Source organism: Dipodomys spectabilis, unplaced genomic scaffold, assembly GCF_019054845.1.
Source record: "Dipodomys spectabilis isolate Male_0828 unplaced genomic scaffold, ASM1905484v1 ptg000783l, whole genome shotgun sequence".
In the NCBI taxonomy this organism is placed as follows: Eukaryota; Metazoa; Chordata; class Mammalia; order Rodentia; family Heteromyidae; genus Dipodomys; species Dipodomys spectabilis.
In genome coordinates, this window is record NW_024871460.1 from 14,787,869 (window position 1) to 14,814,856 (window position 26,988).

The 26,988-nt window shown below is 36.0% G+C and overlaps 1 protein-coding gene across 2 annotated transcripts in view; it reads left to right on the top strand.

Annotated features, from left to right (window-relative positions):
* Positions 1-26,988, top strand: part of Angpt1 (angiopoietin 1) — a 220,526-nt gene that overhangs the window by 133,929 nt on the left and 59,609 nt on the right. The window contains exons 3-4 of one of the 2 annotated variants that reach the window (XM_042673087.1): positions 5,186-5,307; positions 20,682-20,914. In XM_042673087.1, coding sequence (XP_042529021.1) covers positions 5,186-5,307; positions 20,682-20,914 — 355 coding nt within the window. The remainder of the gene's footprint in view (positions 1-5,185; positions 5,308-20,681; positions 20,915-26,988) is intronic. The other variant, XM_042673088.1, reaches the window with a different exon arrangement.

The window sequence follows — 26,988 nt, forward strand, 5'->3', positions numbered from 1 at the left end:
GTTCCTTGGTTTGGGGCTAACCATCAGACAAACAAGCTCTTTTAAAATCCACCTTTAATAATCTGTACGTGGCTTGCTCTCATCAATCATAAGTATATTATGTATTTAAAAGTATAGCAAATCATTTGGGGTCAGCAAGTTCCATGTGATGCTTAAAGACAAAGCAACTGAAACTAAGAAAGGTGACATAACTTAGCCACAATGAAAGAATCTGTGTGTGTGAGAATGAGGATTGAGTCAGTCTATCCCACAGAAAAGTCTCCATGCTTAGAAGCTCTCTGTCAAGGCTGTCTCTGTCCTGTGGTTTCTTTATTTTAATAAGGCCACAGGATAGTATAAATGGGTCCAAGCAGAGAGTCAGATGGAAGTCAGAGGAAGCAAAAGGAAGGCAGTGCTACTGTCTTCCAAAAATGATAAAGATGTTGCTGCTGTCCTAACGACAGTGATTATTCCGTCCACTTATCGCCATATCCTGGTGATGCATGCAATGCTAGCCGCAGGGATGGCCTCGCCCCTCTTTAGCTGTGTCAACTCGAGGACTTCCTCAGACATGGTGCCCACGTTTCCTCCAGTCTCCAATAACTTTCAACCCTGGCGTGTGAAAAATGGAATCTAATCAAATTCAAAGAGATATGATTTGAGTATTTCCATACTGCAAGATATTTTAATAGGGTAGTCTGTAGCGTACAATAACAAATAAAGCAGCCCGTACATTCAGGGAGGCATGAACATAAACACCCCTTAATATTAATATGGCAAAGTGTCTCTACATCATTTCTCTTTTAACTTTGGGTCAAATTAGTTAGCTATAGAGTTTTCCCTCACAGCCATAAAAATGCACGTTTTTAGTCTCCTGCTCAGGGGAGTGTAATTGACCAGTGAGCCCAGCTGCTGTGCTTTGAAATCCATCATGTGTTGGTACAGAGACCGCAATTCCCGATGGCCACTTCCAGGCAATGAGTCACTGTGGCAGGATCCTGCGTTCTGCTCCCAAGAGCTGAAGCACTGCATGGACACAGGACTTTGGCTAAGGGCTCCCAGTGCCTTGGTGAACTTTCTCACAGCTGCCCCGAGGTCTGCTATTTCCCCTCAACCCATTCTTCCCTCTCTTCTTCACATGTATTTCTCCTCGTGTATTTCTTCCATGGTAGAGGCAGTACTTAGACTACAGAGGCAAAAATTATGTGTTGAGAGTAAGTGACCCAACACAGTTCCACTCAAAATGGTCAGAATGGAAAGCAAGCAGTGACCAGTCAGTTTCCAGAGCAAAAGCACTGGCTGCCTTTTCTATCATGACTAACATTAACAATGATTCTCTTAAAATTATCTAATCACCACATTCATTTTCTCAATAATTTCACCAAAAGCGTTATTGATATTTTGGTTTTCAGGGTTTAATACTCCTATTTAATCTGGAAGTGGTCTTCCAGTATTTTCCCCACTTCAGTCTGGCAGATTTTTTTTTTTTTTTGGTTGATCGTGGGGCCTAAACTCTGGGCCTGGGCGCTGTCCCTCAGCTCTTCAGCTCAAGGCTAGTGCTCTACCACTTGAGCCATAGCGCCACTTCCGGCTTTTTTCATTTTGCTTATGTGGTGCTGAGGAATCGAACCCAGGGCCTCATGCATGCAAGGCAAGCACTCTACCACTGAGCCACCTTCCCAGCCCTGGTAGGCTGGCTTTAAAATGCAATACTCAGATCTCAGCTCCCTGAGTAGCTAGAATTATAAGCATGAGCCGTGAGTATCCAGCTATTATTCTTTTTTAATTAATTAAGATTAAAATTTGTAAGTAGTTATACAAAGGAATTGCCATTTAACAAATCAAGTTATAAGTACAATGTATCTTGATCAATATCACCCCTTTTCTCGTTCCACCCAACCCATTCCCTCCCCTTAATTTTCATGGTGCTTGCATTTTTTCTCAATCCTCAATCAACTTTACTGTTCTGTTAATATAAATATTAAAAATCAAAGCTACTTTAAAAAGTGTTAAAGAAGTCTGTCTGAAGTTTCCTTGTTTGCTTTCTCATGGGAACAAATCTTTTCCATTTTTTTTAAGATTTTAAAGTCTATAAATCCTCCCTTTCATATCTATGTCTTCCTTACTCTGATGTACTCTGGAAAATTTAAGCTTTGACACTGTTCCTTGGAGGCTTGTTTTCTATATTCTTTGCTCTTTTTTTTTTTTTCTTCCTTAATTTTATTTTTCCTAGAGATGTGCTTTTCGGATGTGTTTAGGCTATGAAGGAAATGCCTTTTGTCATTTTAATGGAATTCTTTGGTTATTGCAAAGCAGCAAATTCATAGATACACAATAAGGAAGTGGTCAATTTATCATAGTTGCTATCCAGTTCTTTGGGTTGCCCACTTTTGAACTTTAGGACTGTTTGAATACATCAGCAGAGAGAGTTGAAATAAAGCAGCAATCAGGTCAAGGTGATTGGGAAAGAGGAGAATTGATTGACATTCATGCTCAGCACTGGCTTGGTGTAACCAGCAGTTAGCCTGGACTCTGAGATTAATCTTCCTCCTTCTCTTATGTTTGAGCATGATTTTAGATTTGGACTAGTATAGTTGAAATGCAGATTGATATTCATATAAGCCTGATATTTTCCCCTCTGATGATTATCTACATTAAAAAGCAAGCCACTGTCTATTGTCAGGATGTCATCTAATACATAGTTGAGAATTTCAGTGTTCAGAACCCTATGCTCAGGTCTGGGGGTACAGGAGGCTCCATCCAGACTGAAACCCTAACACAGAAGAAACATAGCGTGTGAGTGAATGAGCAAGATTATCATTAGCAGTGATGTTTCCATAAGGAAAAAATATAGCACAATACTTCACCCCCCAACAGGATTTGATCAGCAATGAGAAGGAATAAGAATTCCAGACAAGTGAAAGAGCAAGTAAAAGGTAGTGGGATGGGGATGGTTTTGCCATAGTGAGGTGGCAGAAAGAAGGCTATGGAGTTGCAGCATAATAACCAGGAGTAACAGGAAGTGAGATCCAAGAAACAGAGTCCTGTCACCTAAGGCGTTGGAGGTCAGGCTGAGGGTTTGGAATTTCAACTAATTGCATAGGAATCCATTAGCATATTTCACATAGGAAATGACAAGATCCTATCTGTGTTTAAAAAGATCTCCCTGGTTACTCTGGTAAATGGACTGAAAGTAGTCTAATGAGAATTGGAAAGATCGATTAGTAGCTGTAATAGTCTCCAGAGTTAGAGGTAGGCAAAAACTGCACTGTTAATTTGAAATGGTTCTGTTCCATTCTATGTGAACCTGAAGCATACTCACTATTCCTTGTATAAAAAATATGGTGGTGTTGGCAGATGCCACCAGGTATGAGGGAGTTCAGTGAATCAAGTGTTATATGTTACCTTTGGTTCAGTGCGATACTGTACCCATATTAAAAATCATGGAATGTACTCTGGGCTAAACAATCTCCTAAGTGTCACCAAACAGTATATGCTTGTCACTCTTTACTCATTATTAATAACTTTATAAGCTGTCATTTATAACTTTACAATTTATAAATTGTCATTCAGTTAAAGCAAAGGGAAAGAAAGTTTGTCTGGATAAAAACATGTTGAAAGTTAGAATTACAGTAAGGCAAATGAGATCATGGGACACTGAATCAAATATGCCTGGGATCAGCACCTGTCTTTATATTGAAATAATATTCTGTTCAATATGCATTTTTGCATTAATTTTAATTGCTAATTGATACATTAAGAGATTATTTATTTAGATGATCCAGGTTTGTGAGCATTTTTTTAAAAGTTCACAACAAAGGCTATTGCCTTTCTTCCCTCAGCCTGTGACTGCCTTATCCCCCAAAATTGCATTCAACTTCATTGCAATCTCTATTAACTCAAGCCCAGCCCTAAGTATTTCAGTATAGCTGGAAAAGGTGTTCTGTGTGCATGTGATATAATCCCAGATTTCAACCTGTTACTAGACAAGAGAAAAGCTCTAAAATATATCTTTTTTTTCTTTTTTCTTCTTTTTTTTTTTTTTTTGCCGGTCATGGGGCCTGCACTCTGGGCCTGGGCGCTGTCCCTCAGCTCTTCAGCTCAAGGCTAGCGCTCTACCAATTGAGCCACAGCGCCACTTCTGGCTTTTTCTGCTTACATGGTGCTGAGGAATCAAACCCAGGGCCTCATGCATGCAAGGCAAGCACTCACTGAGCCCCTTTCCCAGTCTGTAAATATATCATTTTTAAAGGACAACCCTATGTATTGATTCTGATCTTGTCAAACATTCCCAGACCCTCTTTAATAAGTGAGGCTAAGTAAGGTGTAATGTAAAGAGTATTAAAACTTAATTATCTGTCTCTGTCTCTGTCTCTGTCTCTGTCTCTGACTCTGTCTCTGACTCTTTCTCTCCATCTCTCTCTCTCTGTCCCTCTCTGTCTCTCTCTCTGTCTCTCTCTCTCTCTTTTCCTCTCTCCCTCTCTGTTGCTCAGGAACAGGGCACTGACTCAATATGAAGACAGCTGCTAGGACTTCAGCCTGTTGACTTTGCCAGAATGTCAGGTTTGGCTAATGGCTCAATGGCCTCTGTCCACAGATGTCCACAGACTTCAATGGCTGGGCTCCCTCTCTTAGTTTTCTGAGTAGAGCAATATAATCAAGTCAAACTACCTTGTTAGAAAGGCATTTGGAGTCTTGTATCATTTGGGCATATCTCTGAATTTCATTTTCCTCATTTGTAAAGTTGTGATTACAATTCCTTCTTCAATAGGTGACTATGGGTAGTAACAGTATCAAGAATTGTTTATATAATTTGAATTGGTTCTTATAAGGTGATAGGAACAGACAGGTATCTTTTATATGCCCACTAGTTATTCTACATAATGCATAATATTTAAGACCTTTCAGTAATAGAACTATGCACTTATAAATGAGGTAGACAAAAAATATAAGGTGATTAGCACAGTATGTATCTTCAGGTCTCAGGACACAGAAATTGAAATCTGAAATGGATTTGGCAAATCAACTTTAGTCTCAAACCAATCGAATTGAAGGAACATGTATAGGAGTAGTGGACAGAATGTGTACCTTGTGATTCATTATTTTTAAAAAATGTCACTTGGGAACTGAGCTAAATGAAACTCAATTATCTTCTGCTCTTTCATTGGCAACTGAGGTTTGAAACATTTGTATCTCTTATCTTCAGGTACTAAATCAAACTTCTAGACTGGAAATACAACTGCTGGAGAATTCTTTATCAACATACAAGCTAGAGAAGCAACTTCTTCAACAGACAAATGAAATTCTAAAGATTCATGAGAAAAACAGGTAAGGATTATTATATTCTACAAAGATTTATGTAGGAACTTATTGTTTGCCTTTATGGAAACGCTAAAAAGGTGGTTTTAAAACAGAAATATTAAGGAACAAATTATGATTCATATGAGCACCAGGAAACGTAATTGAAAGGTGTTGGGTGGAGTCCTATGGAATGGGGTAGATGAATAAAGGGAAGAAGAAGAGAGAACACAGTCAAGAACTCAGTGTCTATCCTATAAAATTAAGAAAAGTGAGGGAAGGGATGGAATGGGAGGGATGGGTAAAAACAATGAAATGAGTGAGATTGATCAAGAAGCATTGTATTCAAAATGCTTTGTTAGATAGTAGCCTCTTTGTACAACTACTTAAAGATGGCAAGAAAAAGTAAGTAAACCGTAAGAAGTATGCAGTATCAACAGTAGGATTAATATTGCTGCTTACATTACTAAGATAGTTGCTTGTGTAATATTTACCATTATAGTCTCTTAGAGGCAGTTAGTTGTTAAAATCCTACCACTACAAAACTTTCTTTGATCCAGTGACTAAATTTAAGCACACAGAATGTTGACATTTTTAGTAGAATTAAAATTTATAACCATGAAGAATAGATAGAACATTTTGGATAATAGCTCAATCCATTCAAGTTTTTTGTACAAATGAAGATGATTGAATTCAGACATCTTGTACTATAGAAAATTACAAACTATGGTCTTGCCAAAAACTTATTTGCCTAATAAAAAAGATTTTTATTTTTTTCATTTTAAACCATTTCCTCCAGACATAATAAATTTCTTTGGTTAGATTTATAGATGTCATCACATCGTGTGTTTTTGTAAACTATGAGTCATTGCACGCAAGTGAAATAGGACGTAGAGATCTTGAGAGCTGGGGCACTGGAACACTATCTCATTCTAAGTCACTTTCATTGGAAATGGACCTTTTGATCAAAGCACCAGCTCTCATAAGTCTTCTATCTTGTATTTCAGTGCATTTTCTTTAGTATTGGATGGCCTGAGTCTTTTCAGCTTTGTGTATCATATTAAGTTAAAGAACACTGGATCTACAGATAGAAACTAGTTAATGTCACTGTGCTGACAGAACTACAGCATCTTCCATATTCCAAACCAGGCAGACACCTGTGAGAACTGCTTTTTCTCCTCCAACTTTACAGAGCAAAGGAAATGTATGACAAAGCCAAGGTCACAGGACTTGCTAGTGGCAGAACCACAAATGCTAACCAGGTTTCTTTGTGCCAATTCTCTTTTCACTCACTTATGGCTTCCATATTACCTACAACCTCCAATTCCATGCTAGAAGTGAATCTCAATGCCAGTCATTACAATTAAAGTTCTGCAGGAAGAAAATAAACACGGTGTTGGTGTAGAATCTGAAACAGGTCACTCGTAATACCATGACTTGTTTGTGTAAGTTTTCCATTTATTTATCTTTGTACAGTGTCATAGGGGTAAACTGTAAAACTGTAAATAAACTTGACAGAACTTGACCCTGAACTGGCTGCGTGATGAAATGTTCTAGAACTGAAAAATCCTGTTGAAAAAGAAAACTTACCCTGCTGCAGTTTAACCAAGCAGATGCATGCATCTAACAGGACTGCTTTACTTCAATCATCTCCTGATTTAGAGTCACCACCCTATGCTTTAATTTCAGAGATAAAAACGAAACCCGTTTGCAGTCAGGTATTTCCAGATATGTTGTGCAAGAACTTATACAGGAGCTTTGAACAAATAGACAATAATGACTTTACCTTGTTTGGGTTTATCATTATTTGCTTTTAGAATTATAGAAATAACACACATTTTTGTAAAAAAGAGAAAAAATACAAGATAAAATTAATTCCTATCACACAGAGAGAGCTACATACTTTACTGAATACTGTACATAAATGTTTTCACAAAACTTTCATCATACTGTACCTATTATTATTATTATTATTTTGTCAATCATGGGGCTTGAACTCTGGGCCTGGGCGCTGTCCCTGAGCTCTACAGCTCAAGATGAATACTCTACCACTTGAGCTATAGCAGCATTTCTAGTTTTCTGGTGGTTAATTGGAGATAAGAGTCTCATGGACTTTCCAACCCAGGCTGGCTTTGAATAGTGATTCTTAGATATCAGCCTCCTGAGTAGCTAGGATTATAGGAGTGAGCAACCAGCACCTGGCTTGTACATATTATTTTGCAGCCTATTTTCTTAAGACATAAATATATTTTAGAGTTGGTAATATATCCCTTCAATACCTGTTTTCCCCTTCAGATCCAGGTTTTGAACTCAGGGCCTCAGGCTTGTTCAACTTGTTTGCCAGCTGACATTTACCAAGTAAGCTACATCTCCAGCCCAGTTTTTTGCTGTTTTATTTTGAAGATGGAATCTCACAAACTTTTTGTTTTATAAGTAGAACTTGAGGTTGTTTTAATCCATCTCTCAGTGGGTACATTACCACTTGTGACTGATCTTTTACAATGTTGTTGGCATGGATTTACATTCCTCAATGCATCCCTTACTGAAGTGTATGTCTCTGGTATAAACCAGAGCTGACACCTGAGCTGCCAGAATTTACTTGGACATCTTTTCTAATTTCCATCTTCTATCTCATGCTCAGTATTTTTCCTTTTAAATAGTATGTACTTCTTCCACCTTAACTCTTGGATTTTTGTTCTTCCCATGAAGATTTTTGATATAACAACTGATACCTTTTCCTATTAAGAAATCCTTGCTAGGAAATGTTATTAGTGTCTGTGGGTGTGTGTGCTTGTCCTAAAGCTTGAACTCAGGTCCAGGACACTGTCCCTGAGTTTTCTTGTACAAGGCTAGTGTCTACCACTTGAGCCGCAGCTCCACTTCCAGCTCTTTTCATAGTTAATTGGAGGTAAGAGATTCACAGCCTTTCCTGTCTGGGCTAGCTTTGCAAACCCTGATCCTCAGATCTCAGCCTCCTGAGAAACTAGGATAATAGGCATGAGCCACCAGCACCCAGCTCAGAAATGCTATGATTTGTAATAAGTGTACCTTAAATGAGGTGATTTTCTAAATTAAACTTTGTTTCCTGCTCAAGGAAGGTGATTGACTGAGTCTTGATATATAACTTACTAACTTCGTGTATGCTAGGGTCCTTTGCCACCCAGCAAGCAGCCAGCCCTGAGGCGCATCTGTCACTTCTTTAATAGAAAAGCGTTGACTATATTAGGGATCTCATTACACTGCACAGGCACTGTGATGAAAAGTTGTCCCTGCTGTTCCTTCCATAAAACTGAGTCCATGGAAGCTCTCCAAAAACTCCACCCTGGGAGGTGTCTGGAGGTGTCCTTGTGCAACAGCCTCCAAGAAGAATCTGGTTCTAAATTGCAAGCATGAGCTTTCTTATGTATATACATGATTTAATTTATTGCTAATGCTATTTCTTTCAGAATCATAGCGATTCCCCTTTCTAGAAATCATCTTTTCACAAGGAGGGCAGGGACTTGGATCTTAATCCAAAATTCATGTCTATGTTTCATGTGACCAAATTTTACATACATCTCTGTTCCCACTTGGCATCGCTTGTTTTGTGATGCAGAATACCTCAATGCTGACAACACCTTACACATGAATCTCTCAATTCTTGTTTCCCCTGACATTGCTGCAGTTATCTGTCTTCGTGCAGAAGATTCCAGTATGTGCAATGGACTGAAGGAGTATTATCTATTCTTTTTGTTGTTGTTGTTGTTGGTCTTGGGGCTTGAACTCTGGGCCTGAGCTCTGTCCCTCAGCTCTTCAGCTCAATGCGAGCACTCTACCACTTGAGCTACAGCACCACTTCCAGTTTTCTGGTGGTTTATTGGAGATAAGAGTCTCACAGACTTTCCTGCCTGGGCTGGCTTTGAACCTTGATCCTCAGATCTCAGCCTCCTGAGTAACTAGGATTACAGGTGTGAGCTACTGCCTTCCGGCTTTATTAGTATCTATTCCTAAGTCAGGACAATTCTTCCTTAATCACTATTTCCCGCTGCAGTGTTGGGCTTTGAACTAAAGAAGTCACATTTTCTTGGCAGGAGCTTTATCACTTGAGCCATATTCCCAACCCATTTTGCATTGTAGATATTTTTCAACTAGGGTCTTGCGTTTTTGCCCCAGAATGTGATCCTCCTATCAGATCTGATTTCATAGCTAGTATGACAGGTATGTACCCTTATTCCAAACTTATTGTTTGAGAGTTTCTTACTCATTTTTTCACAGACTGGCCTTGAGATCATCCCAATTTCTACCTTCTAAGTAGTTGGGATTATAGACATTCTGTTGCTGAAACACTTTTTATTTTTCCTTAGAGCCTGGATTTGAACTTGAGGCCTCAAAGCAGGTGTTCTACCACTTGAGCCATGTGTCCAGTCCCTTTATACATTGACTATTTTCAAGATAGATGCTGGCTTTATGCACAGGCCCTCCTGAGCTGCAATCCTCTCGCCTGTGCTTCCCCATGTGTATGTGGCTGTAAGGCATGCACCACTGTACCCAGTCATTATTCCCAGTCATTACACCAGCCGCATGCACTCATGCACAGCCGTTGGTTGGGGTAGAGTCATAGACTTTTATGCTCAGGCTGCTCTTTAACCACAATCTCATGATCTTTGTCCCCCAAATACGTAAGATTATAGGCTTGAGCTACTGTGCTTGACTTAAATCAGTATTTTAAAAGTGGTGTGTGTGTGTGTGTGTGTGTGTGTGTGTGTGTGTGTGTTCTGTTTTTATTTTTTTCTTACTAGAGAGGCAGAGAGAAGAGGGCTGTATTAGAAATCCAATTTAATGCTGGGTACCTGGCTCACACCTGTAATCCTAGCTACTTAGGTGTCTGAGATATGAGGACTACAGCTTTGCCCCCCTGGGCAGCAAAGTCCATGAGACTCTTATCTCCAATTAACCACCAGAAAACCAGAAGTGGTGCTGTGGCTCAAGTAGTAGAGCACTAGCCTTGAGCTGAAGAGCTCAGGGACAGTGCCCAGGCCCAGAGTTCAAGTCCCACAACTGAAAAAAAATCCAATCAAGCTAGGCATGATGACAACATGCCTGTGCCCTCAGCTGCATAGGAAGTTAAGGTAGGAGGATAGCATTTTGACACTCTCCAAGCCAAAGTTAACATCACACTGTATCTGAAAACCAAACTAAAAACAAATATGGCTACCTATGCGGCTCAAGTAGAGCACATGCCTAGCAAGCGTGAAGTTCTGAGTTCAATCCTCAGTTTTATACACACACACACACACACACACACACACACACACATTGTTTTCCTTTATACAAACCCAAAGCACTCACTTGTAATACATATCATATTTTCCCTAATGTGTTTATTATTGTTTATTTTCATTCATGTGTGTTTATGGAGTGGAGAGTTCTTCCAGGCACCTTCTAAGGCTACAAAGTCTTCCTTCCTTTGAAGCAGAGAAGTTCAAAGTCAAACTTGAATATACTTTAATTTCTTCAACTATACATCCATCACCCCTACCTATTCTCTGTGTGACTCTTCATACTCCAGAAGCCACAGGAATCTAGTTCCACACTGAAGCATCTCTGAAATGTAGGAACAACATGCTTTCAGTCAGTCAGGTCTGGTTTGGATCAGCTAATACACGCTGTAGAGAGGATTATCTAAATTAAGCTTTGTTTCCTCCCCAAGGAATGTGAGGGGTTGAATCTGTGTGCGACTTACCAGCCTTGAGTATGATACAGACCCTGGCAGCCAAGTCAGTAAGCTAGTCCTTGCGAGTGTCTACCACCTCTTTGGCAGAAGAAGGAGGAATATTTTATGGACAGGATTACACAACACAAGCATGCTGAGAGAGCCTGCTGATTTACATCCTGACAAATTAAATGCATCACTTATAGGACTGAAAATGAATTTTTAGCCTTGTTAGATTCACTTCTTTATCCCCTTAAGAGGAAAGCACAAAAACAGAATAGGATTAGCAACATTTATTCTTCTGTTTGTTTTCCTAACAATCTAGGGACTTGCTTTCCTTAGGAATTGTTTTTCCTTTTGTTGGATGCTAACCTAATCTCAAATTTTAGGTTTGTTTCTTGCCTCAAGGGACAAGGAAATTAGGGGCCATACATAGCCCACCCACAATTGATGTTACACAACCAAGTAAATGGGAAACACTAACATTGACTTTCTTCGGATGGAACTTGGTAGGAACATAAAGTAGGACACAAAACTGCTGACTTTTATTAGATTGTTCCAGCAACTGTCCTACTTAGTCTGCCTAAAAGCTATGGGAAAAAGTGGAATACAAGAGCAGGTATCATAATGCATGTACTTCCTTTCAGCTGAGTCAATATGAAATTAAAGGTCATCTGGGTCATCTGACCAGGTTTCAAGGTAGCTTCTCATCTCTGACAACTCCACCTTCTTCCAAAGTGGGAAAACAGTTTTGAGAATATTCCAGAAGAAATCTTTCTGCCACCACAGAATACACAGGAAAGTTAATCCGTATTCCATATATTCAAAAATGGATTATCTGAGCTTCTTTTTTTTGGAGTGGGGGTCAGTCATATGAGGCTTGAACTCTGGGCCTGGGCGCTGTTCCTCAGCTCTTCAGCTCAAGGCTAGCTCCCTACCACTTGAGCCACAGCACTTCTGGTTTTCTGGTGGTTTACTGGAGATAAGTGTCTCACAGACTATCTTGCCTGGGCTGGCTTTGAACCGTGATCGTCAGATCTCAGCCTCCTGAGTAGCTAGGATTACAGGCACAAGCCACCGGCACCTGGCTATCTGAGCGTCTTTGATAATTATGTTGGATATGTAGAGTAAATATTAGGGAAATTTTTGGTGAGATCATTCAGAGTGAAATGGAGCTAGGCATGTGATGGTGATTCCAATATAGTTCAGTAATACTGTCTGTAGTCTAGCTTTCAATTACCATGTAAACACATGTATGATTGACATTCCCTATCCCTAAATCCTCCCATCAATCTTGCAAAAGAAGCTTTCTTCTGTTCTTTGTGCACATTAAAAAACTGGAGTTCACAGTGGTCAAATGACTTACTCACAGCCAAAGAGCTATTACATGGCAAAATTAGCATGATGATTTTCTGTGTTGATAACAACAAAAATGTGTTTCCAGCATGATACAGCTTGAAGTATAATTGATGTCGTTGTCAAGTTACTTTCTTAACACAAACAAATATGAACTTAAAGAAAGAGATAGACTGGTTATTTTTGGCCTACCATTGTTCAGATCATTATTTACCCTTTCTAATACTAGAGTAGGAGATATAAACTATTTATTTTAACATTGAGAATTCACTAAACTTATTTGACAAGCCTCATCTATCTTCTAGCTGGAGTTATGGGAAGTTATTAAGTTAATTAATTTTAACTGATTGAAGTTTGTTCAATTTCAAAATACCAAATTATGTTTTATAAATAAGTTAATGGCACAATTAACTACTAATGCTTTAATAGTTAATTTAACAAAAATGAAAAGCCTTTTAAATTAAAGCTATCCTCCACTTGCTAAGAAATTGGAAAATATTAAAGCAAAACCTTGTTATCTTCCTGCATTAGCCTAGGTTAAATAATTTTAGCTGTGTACATCAAGGACATCCTTTAAAATGTATGTTATTCTATTCTATTCCTTGTAACCATAACATTTACAGGATAGTCAGAGAACCTTGCTAGTCTGCCATTGCCTTTCAGTATTTTATACTACCAATTTAATGGCTCATAGCAGGTACTTTCTTTTAAATTAAAATAACCTTAAGATCTTAGAGTACAATAGGATTCTGATCCATGAGGAAATCCAGGTTATAGTATTTCTCCCTTCCCCAATCCCCTATCAATTCTATCAATTCCCGGTCATATATATATATATATGTATATATATATATATATATATATATATGTATATATATATATATATATACACATATATATGACCCATCCTGTCATTTCCTTTTCCATTGAGTACATCTTAAGTCAAACTACTGTAAAGTCTTGTCTGAGCTATTGCCATGACTTCTGTGCCTTAGGTCTTATGCTAGCTAGACCTACTTTTCAGAACTCTGCCAAAATATTATTAGTGAAATTCAAAACTGTTTTTTTTCCTCCTTATCATGACCTTCTAGTCTCCTAATGGTTCTGTAACTGACTGCAGGAAGTTGACATTGTTTAGCACAGGACATGGCCCATCACTGTTAGGATGACACTCTTCTTGTCATCCATGCTAGGTGTATCCTCTCCCTCAGAACATTAGCCATGACACCAGACTGCCTGGGTTTCACTTTCCCTTGGTCCCATCTTACACCATTCCTTGTCACATAGCATTTGTGTGACATTGGGCAGGTTACTAGGACCTCTGTAAGTAACTCATTTACTTAGACAAAACAAGGTTTGTGTTCCTAATTCATAACACAGGGATAATGATAATTAAACTGTGTGAAGTTGATGCGGAGATGAATTTAGTGACTTTATATACAGCAGAAGAACAGTGCCTGGTGGGCCTGGTAGTATTTAATCATAATAGTTTTTTGTATCACCTTGAATATATGACGCTATCTCAGTCATATTTGATTTTTGCATAGCTGAAATTTCTTATGTAATTCATAAAGTTCTACCCATTCTTGAAAATTCCTAAATGTAGTGCACACAACATCTTCTCCAAGAACCCTTCTCTGATTTTGCCAGATAGACTTGCCATTTGTAAGTTTACATACATTTCATGTGCGCTTATTAATATATATGTATATATATATATATACACACACACATACTATTAGGCAGTAACCTTCTGGAACACAGATATCTATGTCTATAGGAAAAGAGATTATGGGGCTCTATCATTTCTTTTCTACTCTCTGGTATAGTTCTTATCATAGACATATAGACATATAGACTATAGACATATAACTTTAGATATATTATGAAGGTTGAAGGAAGGATGCGTCAATGTTCCAGTTGCTATATCACAAAAAAGTCATTTGCACATATATGTACACACATACAACTGACAAAACTAATTTAGTGGACCATATAACTCACATAGTTTACATTAAATAGTGTAAGTCTATCCATTGTTTTGGACAAGAACAAAGTAGAAACAGTGTTTATACCATTATTCTACATTCTACAAAGTGCCCTCAGGGGCAGTGATAATTATACTGGGAGTCCATGCTGAGGTTCACTAATTCAACCCAACTTTCTAAATTTCTGAATTCAATTTCAAAATATTAATTTTAGTTAAAAAACCCAGTCTATATTAGACTGTGGCTATTTAACTTTTGTGATTTTTTAGAAAAATAAGACAAATTGAAAATTAGATACATGTATAAATAATTATATATCAATATCTCTCTGATGCTGTATAAGAACATTACCTCTTCTCCTTGAAGAAATCAATATGAACAGATTAGCAGCCTGCCTTTCCAGTTTTTATAAAGATACTGACCTGTACATGTGTATATAAAGTGTGCATATTTACACATGTTTACATAAAAAATTTGTATATTTCTATGCAATTTGTACAGACACTTTCAATATTATGACAAATGCTAGGTTTATTCCTACTATTTAGTTCATAAGAATTGATTATGAGTAGTACTGTATATATATATATATATATATATATATAATCATATATAATGCAACATGTTTAGCTTAAAGAATGAGTAGCAATTCATTTTATAGACACTGTAATTTATAATTGCTATACTTATCTTGCTATTCACAAATGCATAACTTATTAGAATTAATAGCATTATTATTTAAAATTTTAAAGATTTTGACAAATCATCTCTGGACATTATATTATCCCTAAGTGTGCATGACCTTCCTAATTTCTCAAAACTTTACAATCTGGCATGTTAAGATGTCCATCTTTCCATTATTCACTATTTGTAGTTCTTCGCTTATGATTAACTTACCAACGTGTTCAATATTTTAATCAGATCGTTTTCCTTTTAAAAACTTATATATACTCTTTAATGGATCTTAAAACTGGCATGTATGTTGCAAATGTATAATCTTGTTAACCATTTATTTTTCAATAAGTATCACATTCTTAAGTAAGTAAATGTCTCATCTTTTTTTCTTTGTTTCTGGCATCTGTAACATACTTGGATTTTTCTTACCTCAAACTTTAAAAGGATTTTTTCCCTAATCTTCACTTATAACATCTGCACTTCCCCTCCAAATTTGAATCACCAAGCAAATATGACTTCAGATTTTGAACGAAATGCTTTTAGTACATTAAGTTCTGAAAGCGTAAGTTTAACTTGGAAAAAAATATCTTTTTGCCAACTATATTTCCAACAAATGTTAATGCTATATAAATTAAAATAATAAAAAGAATGAGACATCTGTAAATAAGTTCAGTCTCATAAAAAATGAGAAAGCTTCTTCATATTTCAACATCTTCTGCCTTGTTTAAAAACTACATTTACACACACAGGGCTTAGGCAACTCTCACCAGTACAAGTTCTTTGGCTGCTATGTTAAGAATTCTATTGTGGGAAACAATTTGAAACTCAGCTTTTTATGTGCAAGTTTCAAGATGTGTTCAACAACATAAAGTATTTCCAATAAGATATGTTATAGCAAGCAGACATGGAAGGCAAGGTCCGGAGGGGGAGAAGTTCAACCAAAAAAGTTCGAGTAAGGTTTTGTGTAGAGTCATTTAGAACCTTTTACTTAAGCTCAAAGCTTAGATTATCTTGTTTATTTTATTCTTCATTAAAGTGCACCTCTGCCTTAAACTAAAAGTTAAGTGCCAAAATTCTAGGCATGTCTCTTCTCAAAGTGCTTCCAGAAAGATGGGAAACAGGAAGTATGGAAAATCCTGTGAGAAATTCTGGTTTTGAATTTCTAGCTCAATTGGTATAGATTTAGTGCACAGATTGTTGCTCGATAGAATCTTAATTGTAAAAGAAGTATCTTAATGAGAGCTTTATTTAATTGAGGTTTCCCCAATACTTGGCAATGTGTCATTTTCTCATTTTTCCTATTAGAACATATTAATGTACTGTCAAAAAAAACCCCACAGAAACAAAACAAAAAATTAGTGCACAGGGAGTGGTGTCAGTATCCCATTATTTTTTTGTTAAAATATTTTGTTGATACTTTTTATTGTTATTATAAAGGTGATGTACAGAGGGGTTACAGTGACCTAAATCAGGTTGAGTAAATTTCTTTTTTCACAATGTCACCCCTTCCTTTGCTCTCTCCCAGTTCCCCCCCACCCCACCCACAAGTTGTAGTTAATTTTCCACATAGTGTCTACAGAGTATCAGCATCCAGTTTTGTGCTCTGAAATTGAACCCAAGTTATAGTTGTTAAAAGCTGCAATCAAAGAGTCAAAGAGACTGACTACTTTGCATATCTAAAGATTCTGGACATATAATGTCCTCATTATCAACTCCTGTATCCAAAGGTCTCTGTGCCTACCTGAGGTGGTTTATACCAAACATTTTTGATTAAGTGAATAATAGAAAATCAATTTTAAAAAATCTTTAAAAACAAAATTTTCAAGATAGTATTTTCAAGATAGTAAATAAGAAAATTAAATTCAATGGTAAATATACTGCCAAGGAATAGCAATGATTAAGAAAATCCAAAAATCTTTTTAACAAGCAAATTTTGCTTTTGTGCATAAGAAAAGTTGATAGGTCACAGATTGTTAATGACAAATGTAACCAGATAGAGAGCAACAAATATTAATGAACCGCTATGGTGATATGTTAATTTCTGGTATAATATAAACATGTAGAACTCAGTAAATGTTACACTAGACTAAATCAAGGAGAGTATTATGTAGTGCTCATTTTCATAGTAGTAGGAAGACATGGGTAGATTTATAGTCTAATAAGTTAGAACACATGGCTTTGTAAACCTGGTCCTGACACAGTATCTACATGATTTAGGAAAAGAAATTGAGATTATTATATGTGTACCAGGACTTGAATATTTATGTAGTCTTTATCACTATATTGGTTTAAAATCAAAGGAGAAGAGGGTTTCCCTTAGATACTACACAATTCTCATTGTATATTACAGGGGTGTGATAATAATTAGAGATAGTATGTAGACTTTTTGGCAAGTAAATTTTGGATTCACATCATTTGGAAGAAACAAAGAGGAAATGCTGACTTCCAAAGTAGATAATAACTAATTGATAAGAAGGATAAAGAGAACAGAGCAGTCTTTTGGAATCCAAACAAGAAGAAAAGATGAAACAGGGGAATGAGCTCTGTTGAAGGAGATTTTTAAAAAGGTCAAGAAGACGTGGTTTCCCTAAGGACGCCTAAACAAGCATCATTAATATAAAAATAATAAATACATGTAGTAGCAAAGGACTAGCGTACAAGGGTTACTAAGAAAGCTCTGAGTGAAGAAATGATATGGGAAATGACTAGAAGAGATCACTTCCTGGTAAGATCACGTCCTACCATTTAGGAAAGCACATGCAAGCCATGGACCATTTTTTCCAATGGCTTATAGTTGTCATCATAGCCAAAGGAACACTGTGACTTCTTTCTTTCATGAAAATTACTTCTGCAATCACATTAGTTTCTTTCAAGATGGCACACTGTGCTTATATCTTAATACTTGTATTCATGATGCATTCAAGGTTAGTTAGAGGTTTAAGAATTTGATGTTCCAACATGTCAATTCCTTTTGTAAAGAAAATTGGTCTTTTTGTTTTTCAACAAGACATTATCCAGCATTATTTCCTTGGCACTAGAACTTACTGATTCACTTTCCATTTTCAGCTATTTCCAAATCATTATGAAAAATTAACAACTTCATTGTCATCTAAGGTGGCAGCTATCTTATTCACACATCCTCTTTTTGTACAGGCATATATTAAAAGCAGAAAATAGAAGAATAATGATCCAAAAATTTGAAAATATATCTAAAAGAGAAGTATTTTATAGCTTATTTGCTTTTTAATTTGGGGTTTCCCCTCTAAAAATCTGTCCTTAGAATAAGAATAGTGGTATTATATATTTTATGTAACTATTTAGCACTTAGCCACTACTAATTAGAAGTTATAACTAAAACTTGATATTGCCTACTAATTAGGAAAAGTGGAGGGTCAGCTCTCATCTCATTTCACATACAGAAAAATGTTATATTATTCTATAACTTCAAAACTTTTAACCAAACATGACCATGAGTTTCATAGTTAATCTAAGGTTTCCTTACACTAGATCTTCTGTAAAGATAAAATATATTTTTCCTACAAGTCAGTGGCTCTATGGGAATCCTGAATCTGATCACAATTCTAAGAATAGGAACAATAGTAATTAAAAAAGAAGCTAAGACTGAGCCAAGGCATCAGTTGTGGTTAATTCTCAGGTTGAACACCTGAGAATCAACAGGTGCAGAGACAACATTCTTTCTTCAATAAATGGTATAACTAGGGAAGTCTTTCTTTCTTCCTTTTCTCCTTCCTTTCTCTTTCCTTCCCTTTCTTTCTCTTTCCTCTATCCCTCCCCTCCCCTCTCTACCCGTCTTCCCTCCCTTCTCTCCTTTTCTGTCTTTCTATATCTCTGTGTCTTTCTGTCTGCCCCGCCTCTCTCTTTCAACATGAACTTCTCCAGCAGTAACCAGTTATTGGCCCAGAAGGAAATACTAACATAATGAATCACACTAGTCCCTTAGAGATTCCTTCATCCTATTCTGATTTCCTTGTCATTTTTTTTTCTCTTTAAAAAGCAATCTTTAAAAAAAATTGTAAGTGACCACCACATGTTTCTCAAATCACTATACTAAGGTCTATCCAAAACTGGTTTTTTATCTGGTCAGTTCAGATGGGGTTTATTTCTACTAGGTTTCCAGTAGAAAGAAGAAAACTCAGAAGAGACATATGGCCTTTTGTACCTTACAAAAGACATAGCACTTCCCCTAATGGGTGTCAAAGTGAAATTTTCCTATTGGAATCTGAGTACACTACCAATAGCATTTTACATTACTAGCATCATCTTATATACAGGCTTGGCTTCACAGCCAACTTTTCTCTCATACTCTGGTCCACACTTTCTTTTGGCTAACAGCTTATTAGCAAAAAGCTAGGATATCAATGAGTAATTTTTGCTACATTTCTTCATCTGTATAAAAAATAATCACACATTACAGCTTGTCCCATAGTGCATGTTGTTGGAAAGTTTAACTCTTCAAACACACTGTACTGTATAATTCAAATATTAAATTTAAAACACTCCCTAGTGTCTCCTTTTTTGAAGACTTATAGAAATGATTCAGCTCTATATTTCTCCAAGGTAAATTAAGTGCCCATTCTTGTATATTGCATTTAAATAACACCTTGTAAACCAAGTCAGGACTGAACCTTCTGAAAAATGAACTAAGAAAATGGAATAAGCCTTTTCCCTGAGGAATACTAGCATATTAGACACTCTATAAAGTGTAAATGCTTTTTATTTCAGGCCCTTTGCTAGAATCTGAGAGTGCTTCTGCACTCTCTATCACTTCTCAAGTGCAATATGCAAAGGGAGTATTATTTAAAGAGCTCCAAGAGAAGGAAGGTTCTTAAGATTGCATCACTCTGAGCAAAGCATATCAAGTCCACTTTAAAAGAACATGACACAATCTTCCTTTCCTGAAACAGTGACATAATGATTTCACAATGTGTGGTTCTGGGAAACCTCATCCAGAAGTTCTTCTTGAGAAATAAAGTAAGCTGGTGCTTGTGGTATAGGACTAGATATCAGAATTCCTAAGAAATTGGATCTTTCAATTAGTTTACTTCCATTTCCTGTAGTTTCTTCTATGTCATTTCTCTCTTTCTGCATACTGTGAAATTTTGTCAATATGAATGCTTTGAGAATACCACGTGAAAACATTAAACATTAAGACATTATGGATAACTTCAAATTTGTTCATGTGTTTCTCTGCCCTGCCTTGTTTCTCATTAGACCCATTTCCTTACTGAAACTTATGCTGTGATTTCGCCAGATTATATTTGTCTGAGTCTAAATTAGCTACCCTAGTATAATCCACACCCCAGGCAGTACATTGAGCAAATATGATTTGTCAATAACCAGCTTAATAGTTCTTTTGAAATCAGCATATATTCATTTGACAAAGGAGTTCCATTTTGGTATTTCCATGTACACATAGAATGTTCTTTGATAAAATTCACCCCTTTATTATTTTTTCTTCATGTGATGTGCTTTATATATATAACTCTAAGTTTAAAACTAAGGAGATTCATCTGTATCACTTAAAATATTTTCATAATGAAAGATCTAAATTAAAATTTGGATCTCAAACACAGGTTCAAGTACAATATATAATTCTATAAAATACTAGTAGAATGTATAATTGCTAGTAGACTCTCACATCTAAGATAATTCTTATTTTCACTTTCTCATAGTTTATTAGAACATAAAATCTTAGAAATGGAAGGAAAGCACAAGGAAGAGTTGGATACCTTAAAGGAAGAAAAAGAGAACCTTCAAGGCTTAGTTACTCGTCAAACATATATAATCCAGGAACTGGAGAAGCAGCTCAACAGAGCCACCACTAACAACAGTGCTCTTCAGAAACAGCAGCTGGAACTAATGGACACAGTCCACAACCTTGTCAACCTTTGCACTAAAGAAGGTGGTAAGAATTTCTTCCTGATTTTAGTTTCATATCTATTGTAATGGCAAGTAGAGATTCAATACTACTCTGTTACATTGATTGCTGTGTTAACACGGCAAGTAGACTTTAAATTTAAAAGCATTTATTAGGTTTTGTTGACAATTTTCTTATTTCAGAAAATGTATTCCTAAATTTTAACTTGTAAATCCACAGTATGTATTTCTCAAAAGGAACTTTCTAATTACATATTTTGTTCTTGGTCTCTTTAACCTTAAGTCTCAAGTCCATTGTAATGCAATGGATAAACATTTGATACTGTGATATTAGACACTCTACTATATAGAACACAATTTAGGTCATGTTAAAGACAACTTCAGGGTTATGAGAAGAGTTTCAGAACAGTGACTATTTTATAACTAATATTATTTCATTTTTTTCAGAAGGGAAGAGTACAGTTCACAATAATCACTATGCATAAGAAATGACAAGTGTTATTAAAAGAGCATTTTTTTTTCTATTACTAGGGTTTGAATTCATGACCTGGGTGCTGTCCCTGAGTTTTTTTATTCAAAGCTAGTGTTCTATCTCTTGATCTATTGCTCTACTTCTGGCTTTTCTGGTGGCTAATTGGAGATAAGAGTCTCATGGACTTTCCTGTTTGGGCTGGCTTTGAACTGCATCCTCAGATCTCAGATTCTAAGTAGCTAGGATTGCAGGCATGAACCACAAAGAACCTGGCTAAGAATTTTTAAGACCCTTTGTACCTAACCTCGTGCAAAGATTTACCAAGGTATCTAGGCATGTTTATTTTGAAATATCTTTATGGTGGTATTAATTACAAATCGTTAAATGTCACTAAAATGTCTGGATCCATATAACCATTGGAAGATATCTTCCGAAGTATACCTCTTTAGAAGACACAGCATCCACCTAAGAATTATTGAATGAGTTCACGTGTCCATTGCAATCAGAATCTCTCTGAGACCCAGTTCAGGTGAGCTGCAGGTCATCTTGTATAGCTCTCCTCTCTAATCAGCCCTCTTTTGAGTGCCCATGGAATTACAAGTGATGGTGAGTGAAGGAGAATAACACATCTGGAAGTGAGTGAGGCCAGTCGCTTAATGGTTGAGTCTGTGTATGTTTGCAATGCACAGTGGTGGAGCCTCCTTTGACTTAAAATTAGGCTTGAGCTGCATGAAGAACTACTAACTCAATTGCATACTTTTATGTAGAGATAGGAATATACAAGATAAGTCTGTATTAAATGATCTTGTTTTAAAGACATTTCACATTTCTCTGCTACAGCCCATTACTTTGGAGATATAAATTTATATCTCCTTTAGATAGTCTAAACAAGCCTTTAATATACTTTGTAAAGCGACATCTTTTAAACAGTGAGCTCTGAGATTTCCATTTGGGTGTGCTCAGTAATGTGATTGGGAAGGAAAAAACCTGCTGATCACACAGAGCCTGCCAAAACCCCGCGATAGAGTCCACGGGAAGGAAAGCATGGTGGGATTTTGCCAGAGAATTTTAATAGAGCTCATGAGTATTTATAAATTAAGTATTAATATGAGACATATCTATTCTCATATTGAGATGAATACATTTTGGGAAAAATTGAAAACACATTTTTCTTATCATCCTGAGACTTAAGCACATGGAGTTGGGTAGTGTTTTGTTCATGATTTCAGAGACATCAAGCTCTGGTGATTCTCACAGAGCTCATATGTCTGCTCGCTTATCACAATTTAACTTAGTTCCTGAGTATTTGTCTAATAAATATGCCTTTAAGCTTTTGGAGGCCGCGAGTGTGACTTTAAAATTTCTGCCTTGGTTTGGAGTTTGGGTCAGACACCAGACAACTAAACATCTGTTCAAGAGATTTCAGTGAACAATGATGATGGCAATCATGATAGATGCTTCCCTTCCCATTCACTTAGGGTGTGAGAAAAGCAACCGGGTCTATTCTGTGACAGAGCACATCCCCAAAACACTACCAATAATAACAGAGATTGAAATTGTCTAATGATACAAGTCTCTAGATAGCTATTGCCCTTTAATGATTCAGTCCTAAAACAAATCCTGCTCTAAGTGCAGGATTTGTGCAATTGCCTGGTTTTCTAGTGGAATTTCTTTTTGTTCTCATAGCTATAGATTCCATTTGCTTCTAGTTAATCTTTATTTTTCTTGAACCTCTATTAAATATTCTACTGAAATAATTAGTTATTTTAGGATTCACATGAGACATGAAAAAGGAAAGTAGCTCTCAAAAACAGTTGCTTTTGTTAATTCTCTTAATGTTAATTCTTCTGTTAATTCTCTTAATTATCTTAATGTTCACCACAGCCATAGTCTTCAATTATTTTGAATTTTTAATATTAAAGGCTAATGGCATAATATTGAGTTAAATATCAGTTATTCACATGAACTTTGATTTTCATTCTAATTCTAAAATACACAGTAAGATTTTTGTCTACTTGAAGAACAAAATTTATCACACAACTTTATTATTTATTAAATAATATATACTAATGTTTTACTTTTAAAGTTGTACATATGTAAATATTCTAAAATAAATATGTCATAATAAATGCATTGAGTTTTCTAAAATGTATATTTGAAAATTTTAAATAGGGTTCTTCTGATCCTCCAAAAAATACCACACCTTGTATCATAATCCAACATACCAAAACTTTTAATTGACCCTAAAGGATTTTTGGCTTCAAGTTGACCCAATCATTTATCCCAATAGTCTGAATATAGTATTATACAACATAAAATGATAGATTTTTAGCCTTTTTCTCTGTCACTGGCAAATATTTTAACTTTTATGGAGCTGTGTCATTTATAAAATCAGACTAATTATGTATAGTACATCAAAATGGGAAAAATATTAATTTACATATATTAATTTAGTATAAAGCAAGATGTACAGTGCCACTCCTTCCTTATACTTGACCTATTCTTTTACTTCCAGGGGACAAGAGTCAGTGAAATATACATATAATATTCTCTATAAGCAAAACTCGTTCGAGAAAAAAAATGTCTAAATCCAGCACTCTAGAATGTTTGACAGTCATCCAAGCAACTTCTTTCAGCCTCCGTTTTCTGATCTCTAAAATAGTATAATAATTTTAACCTAACGAGTTGTTTGTATATCTCAAATATATACAACTGCTGTCAGTTGCATTGTTTAAATTGCGGACAGAGTGAAGTTACAATTACTGAAATCAAAGAAGTGATAAATATATGACAATGTATTAATGTTACAGGGTAAAAAAAAATCAATTTCTAAGATGTGTTGGTTAGACATATGCCTCCCTCCAGACAACTGGTCCAGACATTGTAAATCTATCTTTGTATATGCAGTGGGCTTGTGTGTAGCCTCACAGCACTTTTCCTGCAGAAATATCCAATGCTACAAGATACACTAATTACCCCTAATAAACGAAGCAATTCAACAAACATTCTTCTTGTTTCAAATAGACAATGGTGGTACTTTACACAAGTTGTCATTTCAAACTACATTGCAACCATGTTGTAAAGTTTCTGGGTAATATGTTCATTTGGGGGCAAACTTTGTTAGAAAACTTTGTTGGCCAACATTTGGTTACATTAATTCTTAGAAACATTACCAATTAAAGGAATATTGTCTTCATAATGTTATCATAGTCTGAACTTAGCCGCTTGCTTCATGGTTTTGGCAATTCACAGTTATTGCTGGGATTAAATAGTTTACATTGATAACAGCATGGAAATAAAGTTTGGAATTCTTTGTGGGGGATAATAGGGTGCCTGACTATCATTGACAATCGCTTGTCACCCATGTATATCAGTGATGATGACATCACCATAGAGTCTAAAAACATACAAGGTGAATATTGTATTATGTGGTTGAGAGTTTAGTGATAAAGCATGCCAAAAAGGAAAAAAAGTAAGAGGAGAAAAATAAGTTTACAAGAAAACACTATTCAAGCTCCATCATAAAGTAACACAGACCGATTGTCTCAATGTCCAGATTAGCTTGGAACACATTCCTACTATACTGAAATATGATTCATAAATTTGTCCATTCATTCAAAAATACTTCAGTAACAACTGTTCTTTTTCAGATTCTCTTCTGAGGGATAAGGATGTTCATCCTGTTTTATTTAACACTTGGTTTGCAAAATTCCTATAGTGTGCCAGCTATTGTTCAAATTACTAAGATATGTTTTTTTTAAAAGATACAGTTTAGTTTGTGAAAACATTTCATGGGAAAAAATAGTGAATGAACAACTATATTAATATTTTGTTAGAGTTGAGTCCAAGGTGTCCAGGCACTAGCAAAGCACACAGGAGAACAGTAAAGTTATATCAAGGACGGAAGATGAAGGTAGAATTCATCATCAATAGAGACTTCTTGAAGAGTTTCATGAATGCTCATATGTCTCTAGCATGGCCCAAACTTTATGCTTATTAACTTAGTTCTCTCTAAAACAGCATAACAGAGGCTGCTAAGTGCAATGCTATTTTATAACTTGCACAAGGAACTTGAGAATTTTTTGAAGTTATATAGCTGGAAAAGGTTGTTTAGGAGCAAAGGTGGAATACTCCTAATGGTGAGACCTTAATGAAGGCTTCAAAATAAAAACTAAAATAAAATTAGCGGAGGCTACTGCAGAGAATGCAAACAACTTGACAATTTGGGAGGACTCTAGATAGCATGGAGTGGAGGTGGGATATGTCTGTCCATAGGTTACACCTCACAATCAAGGGCAGGAAGGCAACAGGTAAACTGAGAAAGACTAGAGAAGTGGCATTCTTTTTCCTTCAAAGCAATAATTAGGCCTCATTATCAATGTATAATCATAATGGTAATATTTCATTTTAGAAAGATTAACCCAATAATTACTAATAATTGTAGGAAGAAATGTACTGGACAGTTGAAAATCCTGAAAGCAGGATACTGATAGATGTTTGTGTCATTATTTATTTATTTATTTATATTGGTTAAGGGGATTGAACCCAGGGCCTGGCTGCTGTCCCTGGGCTTTTTCATGGTAATCCTCTACCACTTAGCCACTGCTCCACTTCCATTGCTTTTGTCATTACTTTGTTAGTAAATTAGAAACCCAAGTCAAACTTTGAGCCCTTTGTGTATATTAACTCATTTAAATTTGGTAGCATGCATTGTAAAAACACAGGTGCTTTCACTAACTTATCTCTCATATGCTTTCCTATGAATGATAATAAAATTAAGTATAGCTAGTAATAATTTCTAAATAACACACTACTAGTAAGTGCGTAAACTGAAATTTGAACCCAGAGAGCCTGGCTCAGGAAAATATATTATCCACTGCACTGTGCTGAGAATGAAACATAAAATTGATGGGTTTCATTGGATTTTCAAATTCATCTCTTCAGAGAAATATAAAGTCATGATCCAACAGAGGTAAATAGAAAGGTGAAAGAAATTTATATTAAAAACATAGAATCAACCAGAAGTAGCTACTTATATATTATAATAGAGGAGAATCAAATATAACATCCAAAATTCTGGGTTAAATTACAGAAAATGCTAACGACATCCCTGAAACTCAGCAACAATTGAAACAAAGGTCAATGGAGGAAAGATCAGGGTCTAGTTTTGACCTGCTGACTGAATATCTGTAGGCCAATGTGACAAGCAGAGAAATAGGCGTCTGGAGATTTGGATGACCCAGAGATTATTTTCAAAAGATAAAAGTTGTGACACCCTCAAAAGTGCCTAAAAAAGGACTCTATCTATTCGGGGTTGTGTGAATTAATAAAAACCAGTTCTCACCACAAAAATATGATAAGTATATAGTAATGTATTCATGTTACATGATAAAAGAATTTCTAGGACATATTAGCTAGGAATGCAACTTGTATCAGATTCACTGGAGAATCTAATCTGTCTTCTTTTTCCTCCTCACCATAATTCCATAGTGTAACCACACAGATACAAGTTACGTTTGTACACAATTGCAGTAAATTTACATACCAAGGTTATGGGCCCATTTTATAACATAATAGATGTGTGAAATCAAATCAAGACATGAAATTTGGAATTCTTTATTGTAAAAATG